General features: G+C 51.1%; 1 protein-coding gene across 6 annotated transcripts in view; it reads right to left on the bottom strand.

Annotated features, from left to right (window-relative positions):
- Positions 1–2,283: 2,283 nt before the first annotated feature.
- Positions 2,284–20,458, bottom strand: part of P2RY6 (pyrimidinergic receptor P2Y6) — a 35,540-nt gene continuing 17,365 nt past the window's right edge. For 4 of the 6 annotated variants that reach the window (XM_070803861.1, XM_019975783.2, XM_070803860.1 and 1 more), the window contains 3 exons: positions 5,255–5,319; positions 4,554–4,615; positions 2,284–3,660 (listed from right to left, as the gene is read on the bottom strand). In XM_070803861.1, the coding sequence (XP_070659962.1) occupies positions 2,640–3,626 (987 nt within the window). In that variant the 5' untranslated portion in view covers positions 3,627–3,660; positions 4,554–4,615; positions 5,255–5,319 and the 3' untranslated portion in view covers positions 2,284–2,639. Of the gene's footprint in view, positions 3,661–4,553; positions 4,616–5,254; positions 5,320–7,702; positions 11,465–20,458 lie in introns of those variants that run through there. The other 2 variants (XM_019975781.2, XM_070803862.1) reach the window with 2 other exon arrangements.

Genomic DNA, 20,458 nt, shown 5'->3' with positions numbered 1-20,458 from the left:
ACCCTGGGTTCAGTGAACAGTGAGATACAGCAAGACAGAAGCCCTTCCAGGGTTTTATAAGCTCAGCTCTGTGTTTGAGATATGAGGGTACCTCCAGGCAGCCTTCCAGGTACACACAGGCCAGAATGATGGAGATGAGAGCGCAGGGGTAGAACCTAGAAGAGGCAGTCTGTCCCAAGGCTGATCTGCAGGCTCCAGGCCATGGGATCTCCATGTAGCAGCCTCTTAGTGGCCCTGGGGATAGCCCTGCATCTCCTCAAGCTGCTGACTTCTCCTTTAAGAATGAAGTAGTGTTGTATCAAAAAGTCTACAAACAAATGCTGGAGAGGGTGCGGAGAAAAAGGAACCCTCTTACAGTGTTGGTGGGAATGCAAACTAGTACAGCCACTATGGAGAACAGTGTGGAGATACCTTAAAACCTGGAAATAGAACTGCCTTATGACCCACAGCAATCCCACTGCTGGCTATACACACCAAGGAAACCAGAATTGAAAGAGACATGTGTACCACAATGTTCATCGCAGCACTGTTTACAATAGCCAGGACATGGAAGCAACCTAGATGTCCATCAGCAGACGAATGGATAAGAAAGCTGTGGTACATACACACAATGGAATATTACTCAGCTATTAAAAAGAATGCATTTGAATCAGTCCTAATGAGTTGGATGAAACTGGAGCCTATCATACAGAGCGAAGTAAGTCAGAAAGAAAAACACCAATACAGTACGTTATTGCATATATATGGAATTTAGAAAGATGGTAACGATGATCCTATATGTGAGACAGCAAAAGACACACAGATATAAAGAACAGACTTTTGGACTCTGTGGGAGAAGGCGAGGGTGTGATGATTTGAGAGAATAGCATTGAAACATGTATATTATCATATGTGAAATAGGTTGCCAGTCCAGGTTTGATGCATGAGACAGGGTGCTCAGGGCTGGTGCAGTGGGATGACCCTGAGGGTTGGGATGGGGAGGGAGGTGGGAGGAAGGGTCAGGATGGGGAACACATGTACTGCTGCTGCTGCTAAATCGCTTCAGTCGTGTCCGACTCTGTGCGACCCCATAGATGGCAGCCCATCAGGCTCCCCCATCCCTGGGATTCTCCAGGCAATAATACTGGAGTGGGTTGCTATTTCCTTCTCCAATGCATGAAAGTGAAAAGTGAAAGTGAAGTCGGTCAGTCGTATCCAACTCTTAGCGACCCCATGGACTGCAGCCTACCAGGCTCCTCCATCCATGGGATTTTCCAGGCAAGAGTACTGGAGTGGGGTGCCATTGCCTTCTCTGTGTAAAGTAATTAGCCTCCAATTAAAATAAATTAAAAAAATAAAAAGCTCAGGAAAAAACAAAGGAATGAAGTGGTGTTTAAGGGCTGTTTTCCCTCACTTGGAGGCCCTGGTGGAGGTGTCCCCAGGCACCGAGGATACCCTGAGCCTGACAGAGGCACATTTGGAGGGGCGAGTGGAGGACAGGTGGGATCTGGGTTCTTCCTGGCATTTAATGCCCTAGTCCCACCCAGCTCCATTTCTTGGCACCCCTCTCCACACACCAACCCCAGGCTTATCTGCAACTCACCGGCACTTTATAATCGGCCTGGGCACATCTCTGCCTCTGGGTTTTGAAGACACAGTGCTTCTACCAGATTCAGCCTCCTCCACTCTGCCTTTTAGATTCCTCCCAGTTCAGGCCCCACCCCTTCTAAAATGTGCTCCCTGATTCCTCCGCTGAGCCCCCCAGCCTGGAGCACTTGCCCCACTCTTGCCATTGTCTGGAGGGTGGCTCTTATTTTCTCAGCCTTCACACACAAGAGGCCACATGCCCTCCACTCCAGCTCTCTGCCTATCTGCCCAGGGCAGAGCCTGGCACAGGGATGGCCCAGGCTGCACTAACCAGTGCTCCCCACTTCAATTTTCAGAGCTCCCACTCAGCCTTCAATATCTGGTTCAAATGCCCCCACCCCCAGTCCATTTGAGAGACTCCTAGACTGGGTCATGGGCATCCTCTGGGCACCCCTGCCCCCCAGCCATGCCTCCCTCTGTCACAGTCTTGGCATGACTGTATCAGTGTCTGTACCTCCAGTAACTGAGAGCTTGTATGGAGCTGGGCTCGAGATGGTTCTTCTGGGGGCCTGGAACCAAATCAGGCCCAAGCACAAGGTGTCAGTAAAGATATACTGAATGAATAGAACATAGCACATACCCCAAACAGCTCATATTCATCCTTCAAAACCCAGGTCAAATGGCCCTTCCCAGAAGCTCTCACTTCCATCTCCCATCTTCTTTTACTCCCTTTATTGATGGCTCCAAAGTATGCAGCATATTCCTCAATCATAGTACATGTTATACTGTATTTTTGTGAGAAGCTTAACATGACTTCTGAATTCTCCATGGCTTCTTGGAGCCTTCTGGAGAAACAGGCCCAGGCTTGTCTCTGTACCCGTGGAGCCTGGTCCAGAAAAAGGGTTTAATAAATAGTTGTTGAAGTTTTGGGGTCTGTGAGGGCCTCAGGCTATGCCCGTCTGGGCTAAACTCTAATTCTCTGCATGCTTTGGAGTTGGTGGCGCTTCGGGTGCCCCAGTCACAGTGGCAAACAGAATGGTTGCCCTGCCCCCAGGCGTCCTGCCCTGGTGGACTCAGCGACCCTGTCGCTGCCACTTGGCCGTGAGTTTCTGTAGCAGCTTGTGTGGTCGCTGGCGGAACTTCTTCTGGGTGAAGTAGAAAAGGATGGGATCCAGCACGCTGTTGGCACTGGCGAAGGGCCGTGTGCCCTTGTAGGCTGCTGCAAAGGCCTCCAGCACAGGGCAGGAGACACCAGGTGTAGAGCGCACCGCCAGATAGGCTGTCTTGGTGATGTGGAAAGGCAGGAAGCTGATGGCAAAGGCAGCTGCCACCACCACAGCCATGCGGGCTGCCTTGCCACGCCGCTCCTGGGCCACTGGCCCTGCTGGGCCATCCTGGCGGCACAGACGACGGGCCAGGCAGCAGTAGCAGGCCAGAAGGGCGACGAAGGGCAGCAGGAAGCCGATGACCGTAAGGGTCATGCCATAGGGCATGTAGCGGGTGGCCAGGGCGGGCGGACTCAGGTCATAGCAGACTGTGCGGTTCCGCTGGATTCCTGTGGAGGCAAAGAGGGCAGTGGGCAGGCACTGGGTTGTCACAGCCAGCCATACAGCTCCACACACTAGCCAGGCAGCCCGGCGGCCCCCACGCTTGTGCCAGGGGGCCAGAGGGTGGCAGATGCCTAGGTAACGCTGGAAGCTGATGCAGGTGAGAAAGAAGATGCTGCCGTGGAGGTTGGCATAGAAGAGGAAGCGGACCAGGCGGCAGGTGAGGTCTCCGAAGGGCCAGTGGTCACCTTGGGCATAGTTGTAGATGAGCAGGGGCAGGGAGCAGGCATACAGCAGGTCAGCCAGGGCCAGGTTCAGGGTGTACACAGCTGTGCGGGTCAGGGCCCGGCGGGACGTGCAGATCTGGGCGATGACACAGGCATTCAGGGGCAGGCCCACTGCCAGCACCGCCGAGTAAACAGGCGGCAGCAGCAGGTGCTTGAAGTTCTCTCGGTAGACGCAGTTGGTGGGCGGCGCGTCCAGGGCCTGGCCTGTGCCATTGTCCCATGCCATGCCTGTTCACCTGGGCTTCCTACATCCAGAGAGGCTGGGGAAGCAACACACGATCCATCAGTGACCACACTCGTGGACCACCCAGTAGGCCCCTGTCCCTCTCTGGGCCTTGATTTTCCCACCTGGACCATCTCCGATACTCACCACCCCACCAAAGCCCCTCACAGCCCTTACTTTCACAAAATCCGGAATACAATAAAGCTCAAACTTGAGAGAAATCCAATTCATTTTCTTTCCATAATATTCATTTCCCACCAACCTTCCTGATGAATGTCTATTCATCCTTCAAAATGCTAGTCAAATGGCTCCTCTGTAAGAGGAGAGAGACAGACTTTGGTTTGAATCCCAACTGGGCTTCCCTGGTGGTTCAGACAGGGAAGAATCTGCTTGCAGTTCAGGAGACTCAGGTTCAATCCTTGGGTGGGGAAGATCCCCAGGAGAAGGGAATGGCTACCCACTCCATTCTTGCCTGAAGAATCCCATGGACAGAGGGGCCTGGCAGGCTATAGTCCATGGGGTTGCAAAGGGTCAGACACAACTGAGTGACTAACACTTTCATTTTTCACTTTCTGCTACTTACTAGTGATATGACTTTGGTCGAGTGACATGGTATATTAATACCTTACCTGAGTCTCAGTTTTCCCATCTGAAAATGGGGGGATGATGCACCCATCTCTCAGGATGTCATATAGTCAGAGGTGCTAAATCATGCTAGTCAGGGCTTCCCTGGGCTCCCTGGAGTTTGGGAATAGTAGTCATGGTGGGCCTGCCTGTCTATCTCTTTCCCACAGACTGAAAAGCTCTTAAGGAGAAGTGCCAGGTCTGTGTCTGAGAGCCCAAACTGGGGACTGGGGCAGGGAAGACCCTGTTAATTAATTAATCAATATTAGCAGAATGTCACACTTCTGGGCTAAGGGCTGTGCTCACCTTCTCAGCCTGGACTCCATCTTCCAAATCCATGGTCCTTCTTTTGGTTGCAGTCTACTTATCTGTAAAATGGGGGGAAGGTGGTGATCTGTGTGTATGCGTGCTCAGTTATAAAGCAGGTGATTTAAGAGTTCCCTATGTCCTTCCACTGGACTTGAGGCTACAAAGGCGGGTCTGACGAAGCCACTGAGGCCACAGTGCCCTCTGGTGGCCACAGAGAAAAGAGTTTCCCCACAAAGGCAAATGGCTGGGGGACCTACCAAGTCTACAGCTACTTTACAGAGAGGGAAATCCAGGCACAGTTAGGGGCACTGGCTGCTCAATCTCAGAGAGTTAGGAGAGTCAGAGCCAGAACCCAACTGCCTGTCTAAGAGGAGGCAACTTAGCGTGACCCATGGACCTGGAGTGGAAAGCTTATAAATCTAGCTTCAGAGCTAGGCAGGCCTGGTTCAAATCCTGGCTCCTCTACTTCTATGCTGTTCTACCTAGGGAATGTTGCTTGCCTTAGCTGGGCCTGTGTGCTTGTCAGTAAAACTGTTATAGACCTGATACACGGTATGCTTAGTAAATGCCATGCCATGCTTTTGTATTCTACACCTTGTCCTTCCACTCGTCCCTTCAGGCTGAGTTTTGGGGCAGCCAGCTGCACAAATGTTTTAAGAGGTCCCCTTTTGGGATCAGTCTGACTTGTTGATACTCACCTCCCCAATGGCATTTCCATATTTATTGACGTCCAGAGAGAATTCACAACTTTAATCCAATGGTCCTATAAAGGAAAACCTTTGGGATAGTGACTCAAATCATCCCCTCTTCTTATTTTACAGATGAGAGAAACTGAGGCCCAGAAAAAACATGAAGTCCTGCCAATACACTCAGGAGCAATAGAGGGTTGAAGCCAAGCATATGGGCTCCGGTCCAGACGTCCAGGTTCAAATACCAGCTCTGCCACATATGAGCTGTGTGGCCTTAGGCCCATTAGTGAACCCCTGTGCTTGGCCTCCCTATCTATAAAAAGAGATAATACAGGACCCGCCTCATAGGCTTGTCATGAGGATCAGTGCCTGGCACAAGCAAGTGTGAGCTACTCTTAATGTGAATATACCTAATAAAGTTATAAGATTTTTAAAAGTTATATTAGAGTAAAATGTAACTCCCCAAACTCATTTATCCCAACTTAAATTTTGATTTCCATGAAATCAAAGTTACCCAGATTTTGGGTAACTGAAAAATGATGATGCTTGGATTCTCTAGTCTGTATCCCACATCACCTTTAATTATCAAACATTCTTCCTGGGGCTACAGTCCATGTGCTGGGAGTGTGGGGCACCCAGCTAACCAGTTAAGCACAAGGTGGAGGCCAGAGGAGGAAGTACAGTGGTCCCCCCACTGTCGCCAAGAAGTCAAGATTAGTTCAGGCAAGAGAAAGTTCATTCATTCATCTCTTCATTCATTTGTTCCAGCCATTCTCTCATTCTCCTGTTTTCACTTGGGGCTTCCCTTGTGGCTCAGCTGATAAAGAATCCGCCTGCAATGCAGGAGACCTGGGTTTGATCCCTGGGTTGGGAAGATCCCCTGGAGAAGGGAAAGGCTATCCACTCCAGTATTCATGTTTTCACATGCCAGACATTTAATGGGTACTCACTACTTGCTCACTGCATGGGGCACAGCGTATAATGTAGATAGGTGGATACAGAAACAGATACATGCATACACATATACGTATTCATATTCACATATCAATCTGAAGGGGGAGACCAGTGTGAGACATAGGATAGAGGACATTTCCAGAGAAGGATGAAGGGTGGAGCAAGTCCCTGGTGGTTGAAGAAGATTTGCGTGGGTGGAGAGGGGTGAGAGGCCCCCGGGGTCACCCCAGGTGGGGAGGAAGTGGGAGCAGGCAGAGTCCGAGAGGCCGGCAGAAGGTCGTGGTGAGGAGGAGGAACTGGGCAGAAGGAACTGTGCTGCGCCCCTGAGCTCTCTTTGGGGAGGTCTGTTGCCCTCAGACACCACCCTGAGAGACAGCCTTCTGACTCAGGTGACTGGAGTTTCCAGGCGTGTTTTTTTTTCCCTCTTTAATTAATTTTTACAATGGTGGGTTAGTTTCTTGCTGTACAGCAAAGTGAATCAGTCATATGTAAACATAAGTCTACTCTTCCGGATTTCCTTCCCATCTAGGTCACCACAGAGCACTGAGTAGAGTTCCCTGTGTCATACAGTAGGTTCTCATTAGTTATCTATTTTATACATAGTAGTGTCGGTCCCAATCTCCCAGTTCATCCCACTCCTGCTCTGGGTGTTTTCTGCCTCCCACTCCCTGGCAAGACTGGTCCTCTTGGAAGGAGGCAGGAGCTGCTCGAGGAGATCCAGGAAAGATGGGCCAGACTGTCACCCTGGCTTCCTTATCTGCTGGGCCTCTGAGGACCTGGGCGGGGGGAGCAGTTCTTCCACTTCCCGGCAAAAGCTGGTCCCCAGGGAGGGCTTGTGTGGTCCCTGCCTCTAGGCCGAGGCTGACGTAGGCTCTTTTGGGCCCTCACATCTGTCACTCACTCTTGGGTCCTGTGCCCTGGACCAGCCCACACCCCAGCCTCTTCCTGGGCTCCAGCCGCTCTGTTTGCAGCGTGTGTGCGTGTGGGTATGTGTGTGGGGTGTGGTGCGTGGTGCTTTATAATAGGTGCTCGCCTTCTCTGGATCCCTTGGCCCTTTGGAGAAAAACTCAAGCTCTTGTCCTGACATTTAGGCTCCTGCTGAGCCCTCCAGCTTCACCAGGACCTCAGCTCTGCACCCAGATGAAATGCTTCACTCTGCTGCTTCCTCTCCTGCCACACAGTTATCAAGAGCCCAAGACCGCCACACAGCCATCCACAGCCACAGATCCAGACTTCCTCTTCAGCCTCCCCATCTTTGCTGTGCCCTCCACACAAAATGCCATTTAACCCATCTCTGTTTGTCAAAACCCAGTGTCCATCAAGCTCCAGATTTAAGCTTACTTCTTCCTTTTTCTGATCCCCCAGGTGGGTGGAGTCCCTTCCTCTCTGCCCACCCACCCTGCCCAAATCTTGGATCTTCTTGAGGTCAGTGCTGGACCCAGCCTGCCTGCCTGCCCCCTTCTCTGCCCTGGCCCACGGCCCCCAAGAAGCGCCAATACTCACATACAGCCTCCTGTCCCCGAAACGCACGCCTTAGTAGCCCCAAGTGTGTTGGCTCAAGGGGAGGCCAGACACGAAGCTCTCCACTCTTCTGCTCTTGGCCTGGGCTGTAACACCTCCGAAAGGGCAGCTTCCTCTGTTTCCTGCCACGTCTGTCTCTGACTGAAATAGTCCCTGCGGGGGCTGCCCCCTCCCCGCCACCCTCCACACCAAAGCCTGATGGAAACTGAATCTAAGGAGCAGGGAGGCGGAGAAAAGCTCTGTTTCCCGGAACCCTCCTCACCCCAGCAGAAGAAACTGGGTGATGAGGATGCAGAGAGAGGGGGAGAGGACAGAGACTGCTGGTGGAAGGCCAGCCCCACAGATCTGGCAGCTTCCTTTCTCCTCGGCCCTCTCTCAGTCTTCTCATCTATCAGATAAGTAGTTTGGTGATTACAGAACTTTCGGGCCCTCTTTAACCCCTAAAGAGGGGTTTTCCTGCTGGCCCAGAAGATAAAGTCTGCCTGCAAAGCAGGAGACCCAGGTTCAACCCCTGGGTCAGGAAGATCCCCCTGGAGGAGGGCATGGCAACCCACTCCGGTATTCTTACCTGGAGAACTCCATGGACAGAGGAGCCTGGCAGGCTATAGTCCATGGGGTTGCAAAGAGCTGGACACAACTGAGCGACTAACACTTCAGCTGTAATACCCAGACTCATCTTTCGGGTCACTCCTCCACCCATCCCTCCATTCTTTTTTTTTGGTGGGGGGGTGATATTTTTAGATTTTTAAATTAATTTTTATTAGAGTACAGTTGCTTTGCAATGTTGTGTTAGTTTCCACAGTACAGCAAAACGAATCAGCCATATGTATACAGCCATATGTATACACGTATACGTGTATCTCCTCCCTTTTGGACTCGCATCCATTCAGGTAATCACAATGTGTTAGGTAGAGTTCCCTGTGCTACACAGTATGTTCTCATCAGTTACCGATTTTAGACATAGTATCAATAGTGTATAGGCTCAATCCCAATCTTATCCCCCCTTTCTTCATTCATTCAATAGCTCACTCCTGATAATCCACCTAGGCACTCACTTACTCAGCCACCTTCTCCCTTCCTCTTTCCCTCTCTTCACAAGCATGCATTAAGCGACTATATGCCATCAGATCCTCCCACATTCCCCCATGTAGCAGTCACTAGTCCCTTTAACACTATAGGCCCAGAGCTCCCTGGGATTGAGGGGTATAGGTTGTGGGGGTAGAGTTGATGCCCCAAGAACTTATCTGGGTGCATTCTCCCTGCCTGTGCCAGCCCTCCCCTGGCTGCTCCTCACCACCGAACCAGCTATTAGGACAATCAGAGGAGGAGCTATGGCTCCTTGATGTCCCGAGGGGGCCAGCTCTGGTGGTGGAGACAGTACTCAGGGGGTGACCTGGAGGAGACAGGCTTTCATTTGGAGCAGAGGAGGCAAATAGGGAAGCAGGGACAGAATGGTGCAGAGGACGATCCCTGCTCAGGAGTTTGAGGTCCAGGTTCTCATTCTATCTTGGTGCCTACTCACTGTGTGACTCTGGCAGGGCCAAAAGTTTAGACCAAACTGAGAAAATTCAGGTTTGAACTGCCAATAAACACTTGCTCAGGGACCTCCCTGGTGGTCCAGTGGTTGAGAATCTGCCTTCCAATCCACAGGGGATGTGGGTTCAACCCCCTGATTGGGGAGCTAAGATTCCACATGCCATGGGGCAGCTAAGCCGGAGCGTAGCAAGCACTGAGCCTGCGTGCTCTAGAGAGCCCCGTGCCATAGCCAAAGATCCTGCATGCTGCAGTGGAGATCCTGCGTGCCGCAACTAAGCTCAGTGCAACCAAATAAATAAATAGATATTTAAAAACAAAACACTTGGTCAGTTGTGCACAAGCTTATTCAAGCTTGTGCTAGGAGGTCGCTTGTGCCAGCTGAGCGGGTGGATGTCCTGGTCTGATCTGTGCTGTGCTGGAGTTCAGGAGGGTAACGACGCCTGGCCTTCAGTCTAGCACTGCTGGATTCCCAGGACGACCTCCCGCGGTCACCCCCAGCCCAGACCAGGGTGTCTGTCCCAAGAATGGGAGCAGCTCCAAGGACTTCTGAAGGTGTCAGCCCCAGGATAGGGCTTGGGTCTCAGTTCCTGCCCTCTGGGTGGGCCTAGGAGGGAGAGTTCAGGTCTTAGGGGTCATGGGTCCACCTGGAAGGGCTTCTGGAGAAGGCATGTCTGCTGCTGGGCTTTAAAGGGTGGAGACGACCTGGACACACAGAATGAAGAGGGTAACCCAGGCAGGATGTGAGAAATGAAGAAAAAATATTGCAACCAGAGCACGGGATAAGTTGTGTGAAGAGGGGACCAGTTGGGAAGCGTGAGGAAGGGTGGCCTGTCACAAAACCTCAAGCAGAGCCCAGGTGCCACCACCAGGGCTTTCCCCACTAGGCTTTCCAGCCCCTAGGCCCATTGCATGCTGCTTCCTCTGCCTGGGACACTTTCACTCACTGTCTCTGAATCATCCCATTTATCCTTCCTTATAGTTTTCTCATCTGTAAAATGGGAGTGTTCATTGGACCTACCACACAAGCTGTTGTAAGAATTAAATGAAACTCTGTATGTGAGCGGCCCTAGCACACAACAAGTACTTAATAAATGTTTGTTAATGGAATGAATCCATTCCAAGCCCAGCTCTGGGCTCCCTTAGAGCACCCCAGTCTCCAAGGATATCTGGGTCATCGGCACCAGGTATCTTTCATTTCTTCACTGCCCACCGTGTGCTGGATGTTCTATCTGCCATTCTGGGCAGGTAGTGGTGGAAATTATTCTCTCCATTTTACCAATTAAGGAACTAAGACTCAGGAAGGCTAGTCCCAGACTGGTGGCATTTCAACAAGGTCTTTCTCACTATACAGCCACCTTTTCCATTGTTCGCCCAAAGCCCTGGCTTAGATGGTCCCGCCAGAGAATTCCCTCAGTCTTCCCAGCACTGAGGGCCTCTGGCCAGGAGATGGCGCCAGTAGATGGCGCCAGGAGACTACCCAGGCTAGTCAACCTGCCGCCTTCGGACAGCTGCCCTAAGACAAGGTCTGGAGGCAGGTCTCCACACTGCGGGAGCCTGGCCCCTGGGGCTGGAGCTGAGCAACCTCAGGACTGGGTTCCCAACTTCAATTCCTCCTGACCCATGCCCCAGCCCTTCTCCCACTCATGCCCGGACAAGCTCCAGCCTTGTTCTCAGATCCCCCACCTGGGTGAGGTGACTCTCAGGAGACAATGGGGACACTGGCAGGGCCCAGAGCCAGGGCTGAGCCCTCCAGCTGAGGAAGAGGCCCAGGGAGTGTCTCCCAGACACCAAGCATTCACCGCCCAGCTCCACTCCATGTACGCTATTGGTGGAAACACTGAAGTCCCTCACCCCTCGGAGGGGACTATCTCTGCCCTTTCCTACTTTCAGTTCAAACGACAATGCCTGGGGTTGGTCTCTGCCTGTAGCAGAAGCAATCCAGTTTAGACATAAGAAAAAAACTGGTGGGTTGAAGCTCCTTGGGCCCCTTGGATCCTGGGGTCTCAAGATACCCTTTTTGATGACTCTGTAGTCTCATCCCATTGCAAACCTCGCCCCAAGGCCCTCTTATCGGGAAAGGATGAGGCGGCCTGCTGGCCAGAGGCAAGAGCTGGAAGCCTGAGTCACCACCTGCCAGACGGCCAGGAGCCAGCTCAGACCAGGCTGGACAAGGGAAGAGGCCTCCTAACCTTGGCCTGCCTGCCTTCTGGGAAACAAGGCCTGGAAACCCCCCTTTTCTGCCTGTCCCACCCACCCCCCACCCTCCCCGTCCCAGGTCTGTGAGCTTAGCAGCAAGGGCACAGGATGACAGAGATCAAGACCCAGCTTCCTTCCCTTGAGGAGTCAGACAAGCTGGGATCCATCACCAACTTGCTGTGTGACCCAGAGTGAGCCGTGTACCCTCTCTGAGCCTGAGTTGTCACTAGATAAATGGCTACGTTCCTGAGGTCTGTTCCTCCCTGGCACTGAAAGAACAGTGGGCCGGGGCACAGCCAACCCCTCCTGGAGGGGTTTTGGTCTCACCTGTGGGATCAAGCTGTCTTTAAAAGCAGGCAAAACTTGTCAGGAGGATGGCACACAGAGGGAAGGGAACTTGATTTTTCTTTTCCCACTTCCCCTTCTCGCCTCCTGCTAAACAGAGATTAAAGCTGGAACTGAAATAGTCATTTTGAATGTAAGAAAGGGGAAGCCACAGCTTTGGGGAATTGGGGAGTTGAAGCTGCTGCTTCTAGTCTTTCTCTGGCCTCTACAGGTTGAGTAAAGAAGAAACTTGGCTCTCCTGCAGCTTGACTATGCACAGGCCCCAGCTGCCCATCTGTGAGCTCATGTAATCCCCACCACAGTCTGGACAGATGTTCTTATTGTGCAACAATACTTCACAAGCCATTCTCTTATTTACTCTTCAGAGTTACCAGTACTTCACATGCCATTATCTCATTTACTCTTCACAGTTACCAACCCCACTTTGCAGATGAGGAAGCTGAGGCCTGGCAAAGTTAGCAAGAGGTTCTCCCTTAGGCACGTGTGTGTATGAGGAGGTCTGAGATCATGGTGACCTGGTGGGCACAGAGCTGAGAAGTCACAGGCAGTCTTGGGGTGAGGAACTATGCCACAGAGCACAGCCCAGAGAGCCAGCTGCAACAGACAACCCCTGCCAGAAGAAGGAGAGTCCATAACAGCCGACTTTCCAAGTCCATGCCCATGGGGGCTGCAGCACCTCCCGACCAGGGTTCTGGGAGATTCCAGGACCTTTCAGTAAGCCCTCTTCCCTAGTGCCAGTGTGAGAGTGTCTTTTATTCTTGCCTGGACCCCCCCAGGCTGTCCCACTTTTAAAATCTCCCCATGGAGGTGCGCCACTTGGATCTCCCTTCATGAAGGACCCTGCTGTTTAGCTGCAAAGGTGCACATGGCTGACAGCCCCCACTAGTACCTTCAAAACCCACTTATCCTCCCAGATCACCAGGCTCTAGTCCACTGGGGAAGAAACGGCCTGGGTCCAGCTGTCTGGCTTGTCTTGCAGGCCATCATGGTTCTGCTCCTCTGTAGTTTCTCCCACCTAATTCCCAGACCCCTCTCATGATGACAGCCTTCCCTCCTTCTTTCCCTGGAGCCTTGAGGATCTGGGAGTGAAAGGCCTGTGACTTAGGTCTGCCAATGAGACAAGAGTGGGCTCCTCAGGCCCTGTAACTAGCTCAGGGGTGGATGGGCAACCTTCACTGAGTGCCTCCAGTTCTGGAGTGTTTGCTAGAACACTGGAAAGGAGTGAGGTCTCCCAGTGGGTTTGCAAAGCTAGTAGGAAGTGAGCCTGGAGCTGCTGGAGCCAGGTTAACTGTGTGCCTGGCACTATCCTACAAACTGAAGATACTACCACTAGGGAGGAGACTGTCCAAAATAAAGCCAAGGGATGGCAGAGTTGAGAAGTGGGAACACACAGAGGCGTTCCTGAGAACACCTTCGAGCACCTGATTCCAGCTATGCCTGGAGCTTTTCCTTGCACTTGACTTTTCGAAGGCATGAGCTAATATGTTCCCCTTATGCTTCAGTCTGTTTAACCTAGGATTGTCACTTAAAATCAGGAGTCCTGCCTACAGTCTACAGTCCTGCACCCTGCTGCCTCCCCTCCCCATGGGCTGCCCCCAACAGCCCATCTTTATAGCTTTGGCCTTAGAATCCTAATATCCCTGCAGTGGAGGCTGGAACTGGCCATGAGCCTGAAGGATACAAGCAGAGGGGCAGGCAGCGACTGAGGGACTGTCAGGTCCCGCCTGGATTCCATGAGGGCAGCCAGGAGCTCCCCCCCACCATTCATTTTCCATGAGGAGAGCCCCTCTTCCATTAGCTTCTGGAGTGACCAGTCATCTCAATATCTCCTGAGAAGGAAACTAGAAAGGCAGAAATCCAGGGTCTCGTCTTAGACTCATCACTCAGTTGCTGTGTGATCCTGGGCAGGTCACTTCACCTCCCCAAGCCTCATTTTCCCAAACAACTTTACTGCTATAGCTTCTTGGCTACCCAGAAGGTGCCAGCCACACAGCTAAGTGCTTTTGTGGCAGGATCTCTTTCACTCTTACGACAGCCCTGTGTGGTGAGCTGTTTATCCACATTTTACAAGACAAGGAAATGGGCTTTGAGGAGACTGGTGACTTGCCCAAGGTGACATGGTGAGTCAGAGGTGAGCCAGGGGTTGTACACAGATCTGAATAATGATAAAGTCTATGCTCAGGAAGAGAGGTGACATTTTCCCTACAGGAAAACTGAAGCCAGAGAGATCAGGAATTTTCTCAAAGTATACAGTAAATCCACAACTCCATCCTGTCTCTCGGGAACTCAGTGGCCTGAGACAGGACAAAGGAATGGAGACCAGGAAGTCAGGGCAGAAAAGAAGAACAACTCAAGGGACAATGTTAGCCAGACACCCTCATTTTCCTAGCTTCGTTAGGGACTGGGGACAAGGTCTGCTTTCCCTTTGTGGCCCCAGAGTCTAGCACAGGCTCCAGCTCCCAAGAGGCACTGGTAAATGTCAGATGAGTGGACCAGTCTGTAAAGATGAGCCTCAGGGCTCTGTCCTTGGTGCTGCCTGGCAAAATAAAATAAAACAAAACAATAAAATCAAATCTTTATCTTGGCTGATGACATAGAAGACTTGTCAGGGGGAATTAAGGTCATGGCCACAGGAGTAGCACCTCTGAGCCTACCTGCATCCCCCAGGCGCTGACCCTCAGGAAAGGCAGACCACTCACATTGCCTGAATGTTTACCGCAGGTTATGGTCCTGTCCTTTTCACAGACAGACACTGAGGCCCTAAAGGTAGGTAACTATGTCTCCAACTCTCACAGGCAAGGTTTAGGTGCAGAGAAAACTTCAGAGGAACCCCTCACTACCCATAAAAGGCAGCCCTCTGGCCTGGTCCTACTTTGACCATCTCTAGCACCTGAGCCCACCTGGCAGAGACAAAAGACCCAACTGGACCCCAGAGCTCAGGGGTCAATGATAAGTCTCTGAGTTCTGGATCACTAGTCCAGAGAGGCCTTAAGAGCATCTGACACAGAGCTCTCCTCCACCCATCAGAGAAGGGGCTCCCTGAAGCCTCTTTGACAGGCTTGTCTGGCCCCTGCTCACATACTCCCCATGACAGGGAGCTCATTCTTTACCAGCTGAGCTACCAGGAAGCCCCCTGTTCTCCCAGGTCACTGCATTTCACTTTGAGAGAACTCACTGAGACATATGCTTTGTCATACCAAGCCTGAGTGCTGCCCCCATCACTGCTTCCGTTCCCCAGTCTAACCTGCCTCTGGGGCCTTGAAGCTGGCTGCCCCCAATCCCTCAGGACACCCTGCAGAGACTTTCTCAGGTCTATTCATCAGCTGGTCTTCATTCCCACCAGCAAGTCCAGGGTTCATGTCCAGGCCCAGGGAACTTAGTAGTGCAGCCCAGAAACCAGGCAAGAGATCAGGAGGCCATAAGCATTTCCAAACCTGAGGACAAAGCCCTTTGCCTCCATCGTGTCTCACTCCCTGCCTGGGGACTGTGAGGGGGGCATGGCCTCTTCCCTCACCTTCATATGTGGGACTGGGGTCCCATCTGTTGCCAACCCAGTATGGGAGGAACAGTCCATTGTGGGCATCTGAGAGGTGGCCTGTGAGGAAGAGAGCAAAGTCAGGCACCTGCCAGGCTCAGGGTGTTGAGTGGAGGGGCACTGGGTGCCACAGGGGTCTTGCTGTGGAGTATGTTTTTGTGTGTGGAGTGTGTATGAAAAACATAGGGACAGACCTTACTTCCTTCAGGTGGTCACTCAAATGACATCTTCCTGGTGAGGCCCTGTCCCTCCACTCCAGTGAAAACTAAACCTCCCACCAGCACACATTCATCTCCTCTCCTGCTGTATTTTTCTCCTTAGCGTGTATCATCTATTTTTTTTTTTTTTTTTGAGACATCAATGGTTTATTGGACAGGGGAGCACATACTATCTTTAAATGTATTATTTTATGTGTTTGCTTATTGTCTATCTCCTCCCATCAGAACATAAACTTCATCAGGGCAGGGATTTTCATGTTTTATTCACTCTTGCATCCCCAGTGCTTAGGGTGGTGCCTGACATATAGTAGGTATTCAACAAATATTTGTTGAATGGATGGATGGATGAATTTCTAGGGCTAGTTTGAGAACAGAGTAGACATAGGAACAGAAATCTGATGGCTCATAGGGAGCTTGACTCAAGGCTGTGTTTATATCGCAAGCTGCAGTTGCGATATAGCACTCCTGCTGAGGCTGGTGCAGGGCTGGGGGGAGGGGAGCCTCATCTGTGGCTTCCAGGAAAAAGCCTGGACTCTGCTGGGAATTTGGGGTGGGGCTCTGGATAGGCATGGTACGACCAGAACATCTGTTTAGGTACTTGGCAGTGTGTGTATGTTGGGGATTGGGGGCTGATAAAGACCCGTGAAGGTGCCCCTAACTGGCAGTGTGTGTTGAGATTCAGGCTGTATGCAATTCCAGCTGAGAAGGGTGAACAGGACATGGCTGGGTGGGCCTGGGCTGCCTGCTTATTCCTCCTGGCCTGTCCAAGGTCTCCATCTCCTCCACCTCCTACACTGGCCCAGCTCTACCCCACTTTCCCCCAGGAGCCTCCAGCCTACACACCATCACCCCCTTTGCACCAGGGCTTCTGAATTGGAGGCCTCCGGCACTGGGCTAGCATCTTCTTGGCCCCTCTCCCTTCCTCTGCCAGCCTGGCCCTTCACTGCAGGACACCAGACTCCTGAGATCACAGCTCCTCCATTTGTATCCCTCATCCATGGCACCAGCAGCCTGCTCAGCCCCGCATTGCCAAGCCAAATGTGGATGAAGGATGTAATTCAGCCCAGGGCCCTGAGACCCAGGAACGGATAGCCACCCAGCTTGGCTGGGCTCCCAAACTTCTGCCTGTCCCAGAGCAGCCTCTCTCCCTTCTCATCCAAGACTTCACCCCATCTTTCTTGTTGGGCCTTCTCTCAACCCCAACAGCCTGCAACTCATCCTTCAGAGCAAAGGAACGCCTTTCAGAGGCTCCTCCTTCAACTCCCTGGGTCACAGAAATAAATACAAGGCTGCCCCCGCCGCCCCACCGCATTTCTGCACCCCTGCCAGCTCCTTCCCTCAGCCCACAACACTCTCCATCCTCAGCTCTCCTCTTAGCAACATCTCTTCCTTGACCTGTGCCTCTCCAGCTGTGCTTCTTCCTCCTTCACAATCAAGCTTCTGGAAGAGTCCTTGCTGCCCTGCTTCTACTTCTGCCCCCTCTGCCCCCATTTCTCACACCCATACAGTTAAGCCCCGGGCACGGTAAAGCAGGGAGTCTTTGGGCCCAGCTCAGGGGAGAGCAGTAGGCAACCTGTCTTTCAAGGTGAGATGGGGTCTGGGAACCAGTGACTATCTGAGTTCCATCACAAGGAAATCTCAATCTCAGAAGTGACCTTGATGCCACAGGCTTTCAGTAAAAGCAGGCCACTATGAGGTAACTTCTGTTTGATGTCACTCCTGCTGAGGCTAGGCAGGGCTGGGGGGAGGGGAGCCTCATCTGTGGCTTCCAGGAAAAAGCCTGGACTCTGCTGGGAATTTGGGGTGGGGCTCTGGAAAGGCATGGTACGACCAGAATGTATGTTTAGGTGGGAACTGGGGAATTCTGGAGGAGGTAGGTGAGAGGATTGATACCTTTACATAGCTCATGATATTTGTTTGAGAAAACATCAGTTGTCTGTATCACAGACTAGGATGGGCTGTTGATCACAGAGCAGGTGAGGGTGGGGACACAAAGCTCACTCGGCTGTCCCCAGTATCACCCTGATCATACAAAACACGAGGATCCAATCCCAAATGGGTCTCTTCTCAGAGCTCCCTGGAAAACCCAGAACTATTCAAGCCCAGTTATTCTGATTCTCCCTATCACTCCCATATACTTTGCCAAACCTGCCCTGACCCCTGGGTGGGGTCCAGGTTAGTTAGAGTCAAATGTCCATTCCTGGCATCTCCAACCCTCTGCCAGCCATCACAGCTCCCTCTGCAGATCTTGGTACCTGGCAGACCTGGTTTCCATCCTGGCTCTGCAACTTATTTTGCAGTGACTTTAACTCTCTGAGCTCCAGTGTCCTTAATGATAAAATAGAGATAACAGTGCCCATCTCACAGCACTGCTGGGGCTCAAATGTAGTAATGAATCTAGAACACTTAGCCCAGAATCTGGTGCAAGCAGGTATTCACTCACTGGTGCTTCTTACTCATAATTTCATCACAGGCCAGCTTAGAAACGGCCTCACTTGCAATCTTTACTTATCTACCCACTCATTCACTTATTCACTCATTCATTTGCCGTGCATTTGGAGGGAGCCTTACAATATGCAGGAATTTCACTGGGCTTTGGTTTTTGTCCTTGAAAAGCCTCAGCTGATGGAAAGACGGATGGGGTCTCTAGGAAGACAGAGGAGGCCCCATCCCTGCCTGGGTTATCAAGGAAGGCTCCCTGGAGGAGGTGATTCTTTAGTGGACTATGAACAAGGAAGGGGAGGGTGTTCCCCACCGAGAGACCTGCTGGCGATATAAAGGCACAGGTATCCACAAGTGTTTGTGTTTGCAGGAGGTGAGGCTGAGAGGTCATCAGAGCTAGGTCCCAATAGGGACCAAAAACACACAATTGCCAGGCCACAGATTTGGCCTCTGCCTCATGGGCTCCAACCAAGAAACCCTAGATGGCTTGTAAAACAGAGCAGAGGTGTGATCAGATTTGAGATTTAGGAGGTTCTTTATGCTGCTGGCTGGAGGATGGATTGAATATGAGACAACAGGGCCTGAAGAGGGGCCCTGGCCCTGGAAAAGGGAGGCTGCAGGGCCAGCTGGTGGTAGGGCCAAATCAGGGGCCTTGAATGCCTGGCTCACAGCAGGCTCTCGCCCCTTTTTGGCACCCCCTGGACAAGCTTTGACAGCCATCTTGATGGGAAGACAGACTGGAGGGGTTAAGTTCTCAGAAATAACCCATTCCAGTCCTCAGATCACAGATGGGAACCCAAGGCCCAGAGCACTGGGCCCTAGTCTCAGCCCTAGGGCTTTCCTGGTCTACAGCCTTGTAGAGTCTATGGAGGTCTTCTGCCCTTGAGGTCAAGAAACACCTGGAGTAACAGGCAAATTTGGCCTTGGAATACGGAATGAAGCAGGGCAAAGACTAATAGAGTTTTGCCAAGAAAATGCACTGGTCATAACAAACACCCTCTTCCAACAACACAAGAGAAGACTCTATAGATGGTCAACATCAAAATCAGATTGATTATATTCTTTGCAGCCAAAGATGGAGAAGCTCTATACAGTCAGCAAAAACAAGACCAGGAGCTGACTGTGGCTCAGACCATGAACTCCTTATTGCCAAATTCAGACTGAAATTGAAGAAAGTAGGGAAAACCACTAGACCATTCAGGTATGACCTAAATCAAATCCCTTATGATTATACAGTGGAAGTGAGAAATAGATTTAAGGGCCTAGATCTGATAGATAGAGTGCCTGATGAACTATGGAATGAGGTTCGTGACATTGTACAGGAGACACGGATCAAGACCATCCCCATGGAAAAGAAATACAAAAAAGCAAAATGGCTGTCTGGGGAGGCCTTACAAATAGCTGTGAAAAGAAGAGAAGCGAAAAGCAAAGGAGAAAAGGAAAGATATAAGCATCTGAATGCAGAGTTCCAAAGAATAGCAAGAAGAGATACGAAAGCCTTCTTCAGCGATCAATGTAAAGAAATAGAGGAAAACAACAGATTGGGAAAGACTAGGGATCTCTTCAAGAAAATCAGAGATACCAAAGGAACATTTTATGCAAAGATGGGCTCGATAAAGGACAGAAATGGTATGGACCTAACAGAAGCAGAAGATATTAAGAAGAGATGGCAAGAATACACAGAAGAACTGTACAAAAAAGATCTTCACGACCCAGATAATCACGATGGTGTGATCACTGACCTAGAGCCAGACATCCTGGAATGTGAAGTCAAGTGGGCCTTAGAAAGCATCACCACGAACAAAGCTAGTGGAGGTGATGGAATTCCAGTTGAGCTATTCCAAATCCTGAAAGATGATGCTGTGAAAGTGCTGCACTCAATATGCCAGCAAATTTGGAAAACTCAGCAGTGGCCACAGGACTGAAAAGGTCAGTTTTCATTCCAATCCCAAAGAAAGGCAATGCCAAAGAATGTTCAAACTACTGCACAATTGCACTCATCTCACACGCTAGTAAAGTAATGCTCAAAATTCTCCAAGCCAGGCTTCAGCAATATGTGAACTATGAACTTCCTGATGTTCAAGCTGGTTTTAGAAAAGGCAGAGGAACCAGAGATCAAATCGCCAACATCCGCTGGATCGTGGAAAAAGCAAGAGACTTCCAGAAAAGCATCTATTTCTGCTTTATTGACTATGCCAAAGCCTTTGACTGTGTGGATCACAATAAACTGTGGAAAATTCTGAAAGAGATGGGAATACCAGACCACCTGGTCTGCCTCTTGAGAAATTTGTATGCAGGTCAGGAAGAAACAGTTAGAACTGGACATGGAACAACAGACTGGTTCCAAACAGGAAAAGGAGTTTGTCAAGGCTGTATATTGTCACCCTGTTTATTTAACTTATATGCAGAGTATATCATGAGAAATGCTGGACTGGAGGAAGAACAAGCTGGCGTAAAGATTGCCGG

This window comes from Bos indicus, chromosome 15 (assembly GCF_029378745.1).
Source record: "Bos indicus isolate NIAB-ARS_2022 breed Sahiwal x Tharparkar chromosome 15, NIAB-ARS_B.indTharparkar_mat_pri_1.0, whole genome shotgun sequence".
NCBI classification, from domain to species: domain Eukaryota; kingdom Metazoa; phylum Chordata; class Mammalia; order Artiodactyla; family Bovidae; genus Bos; species Bos indicus.
This window is presented reverse-complemented; position numbering and strand designations above follow the sequence as displayed.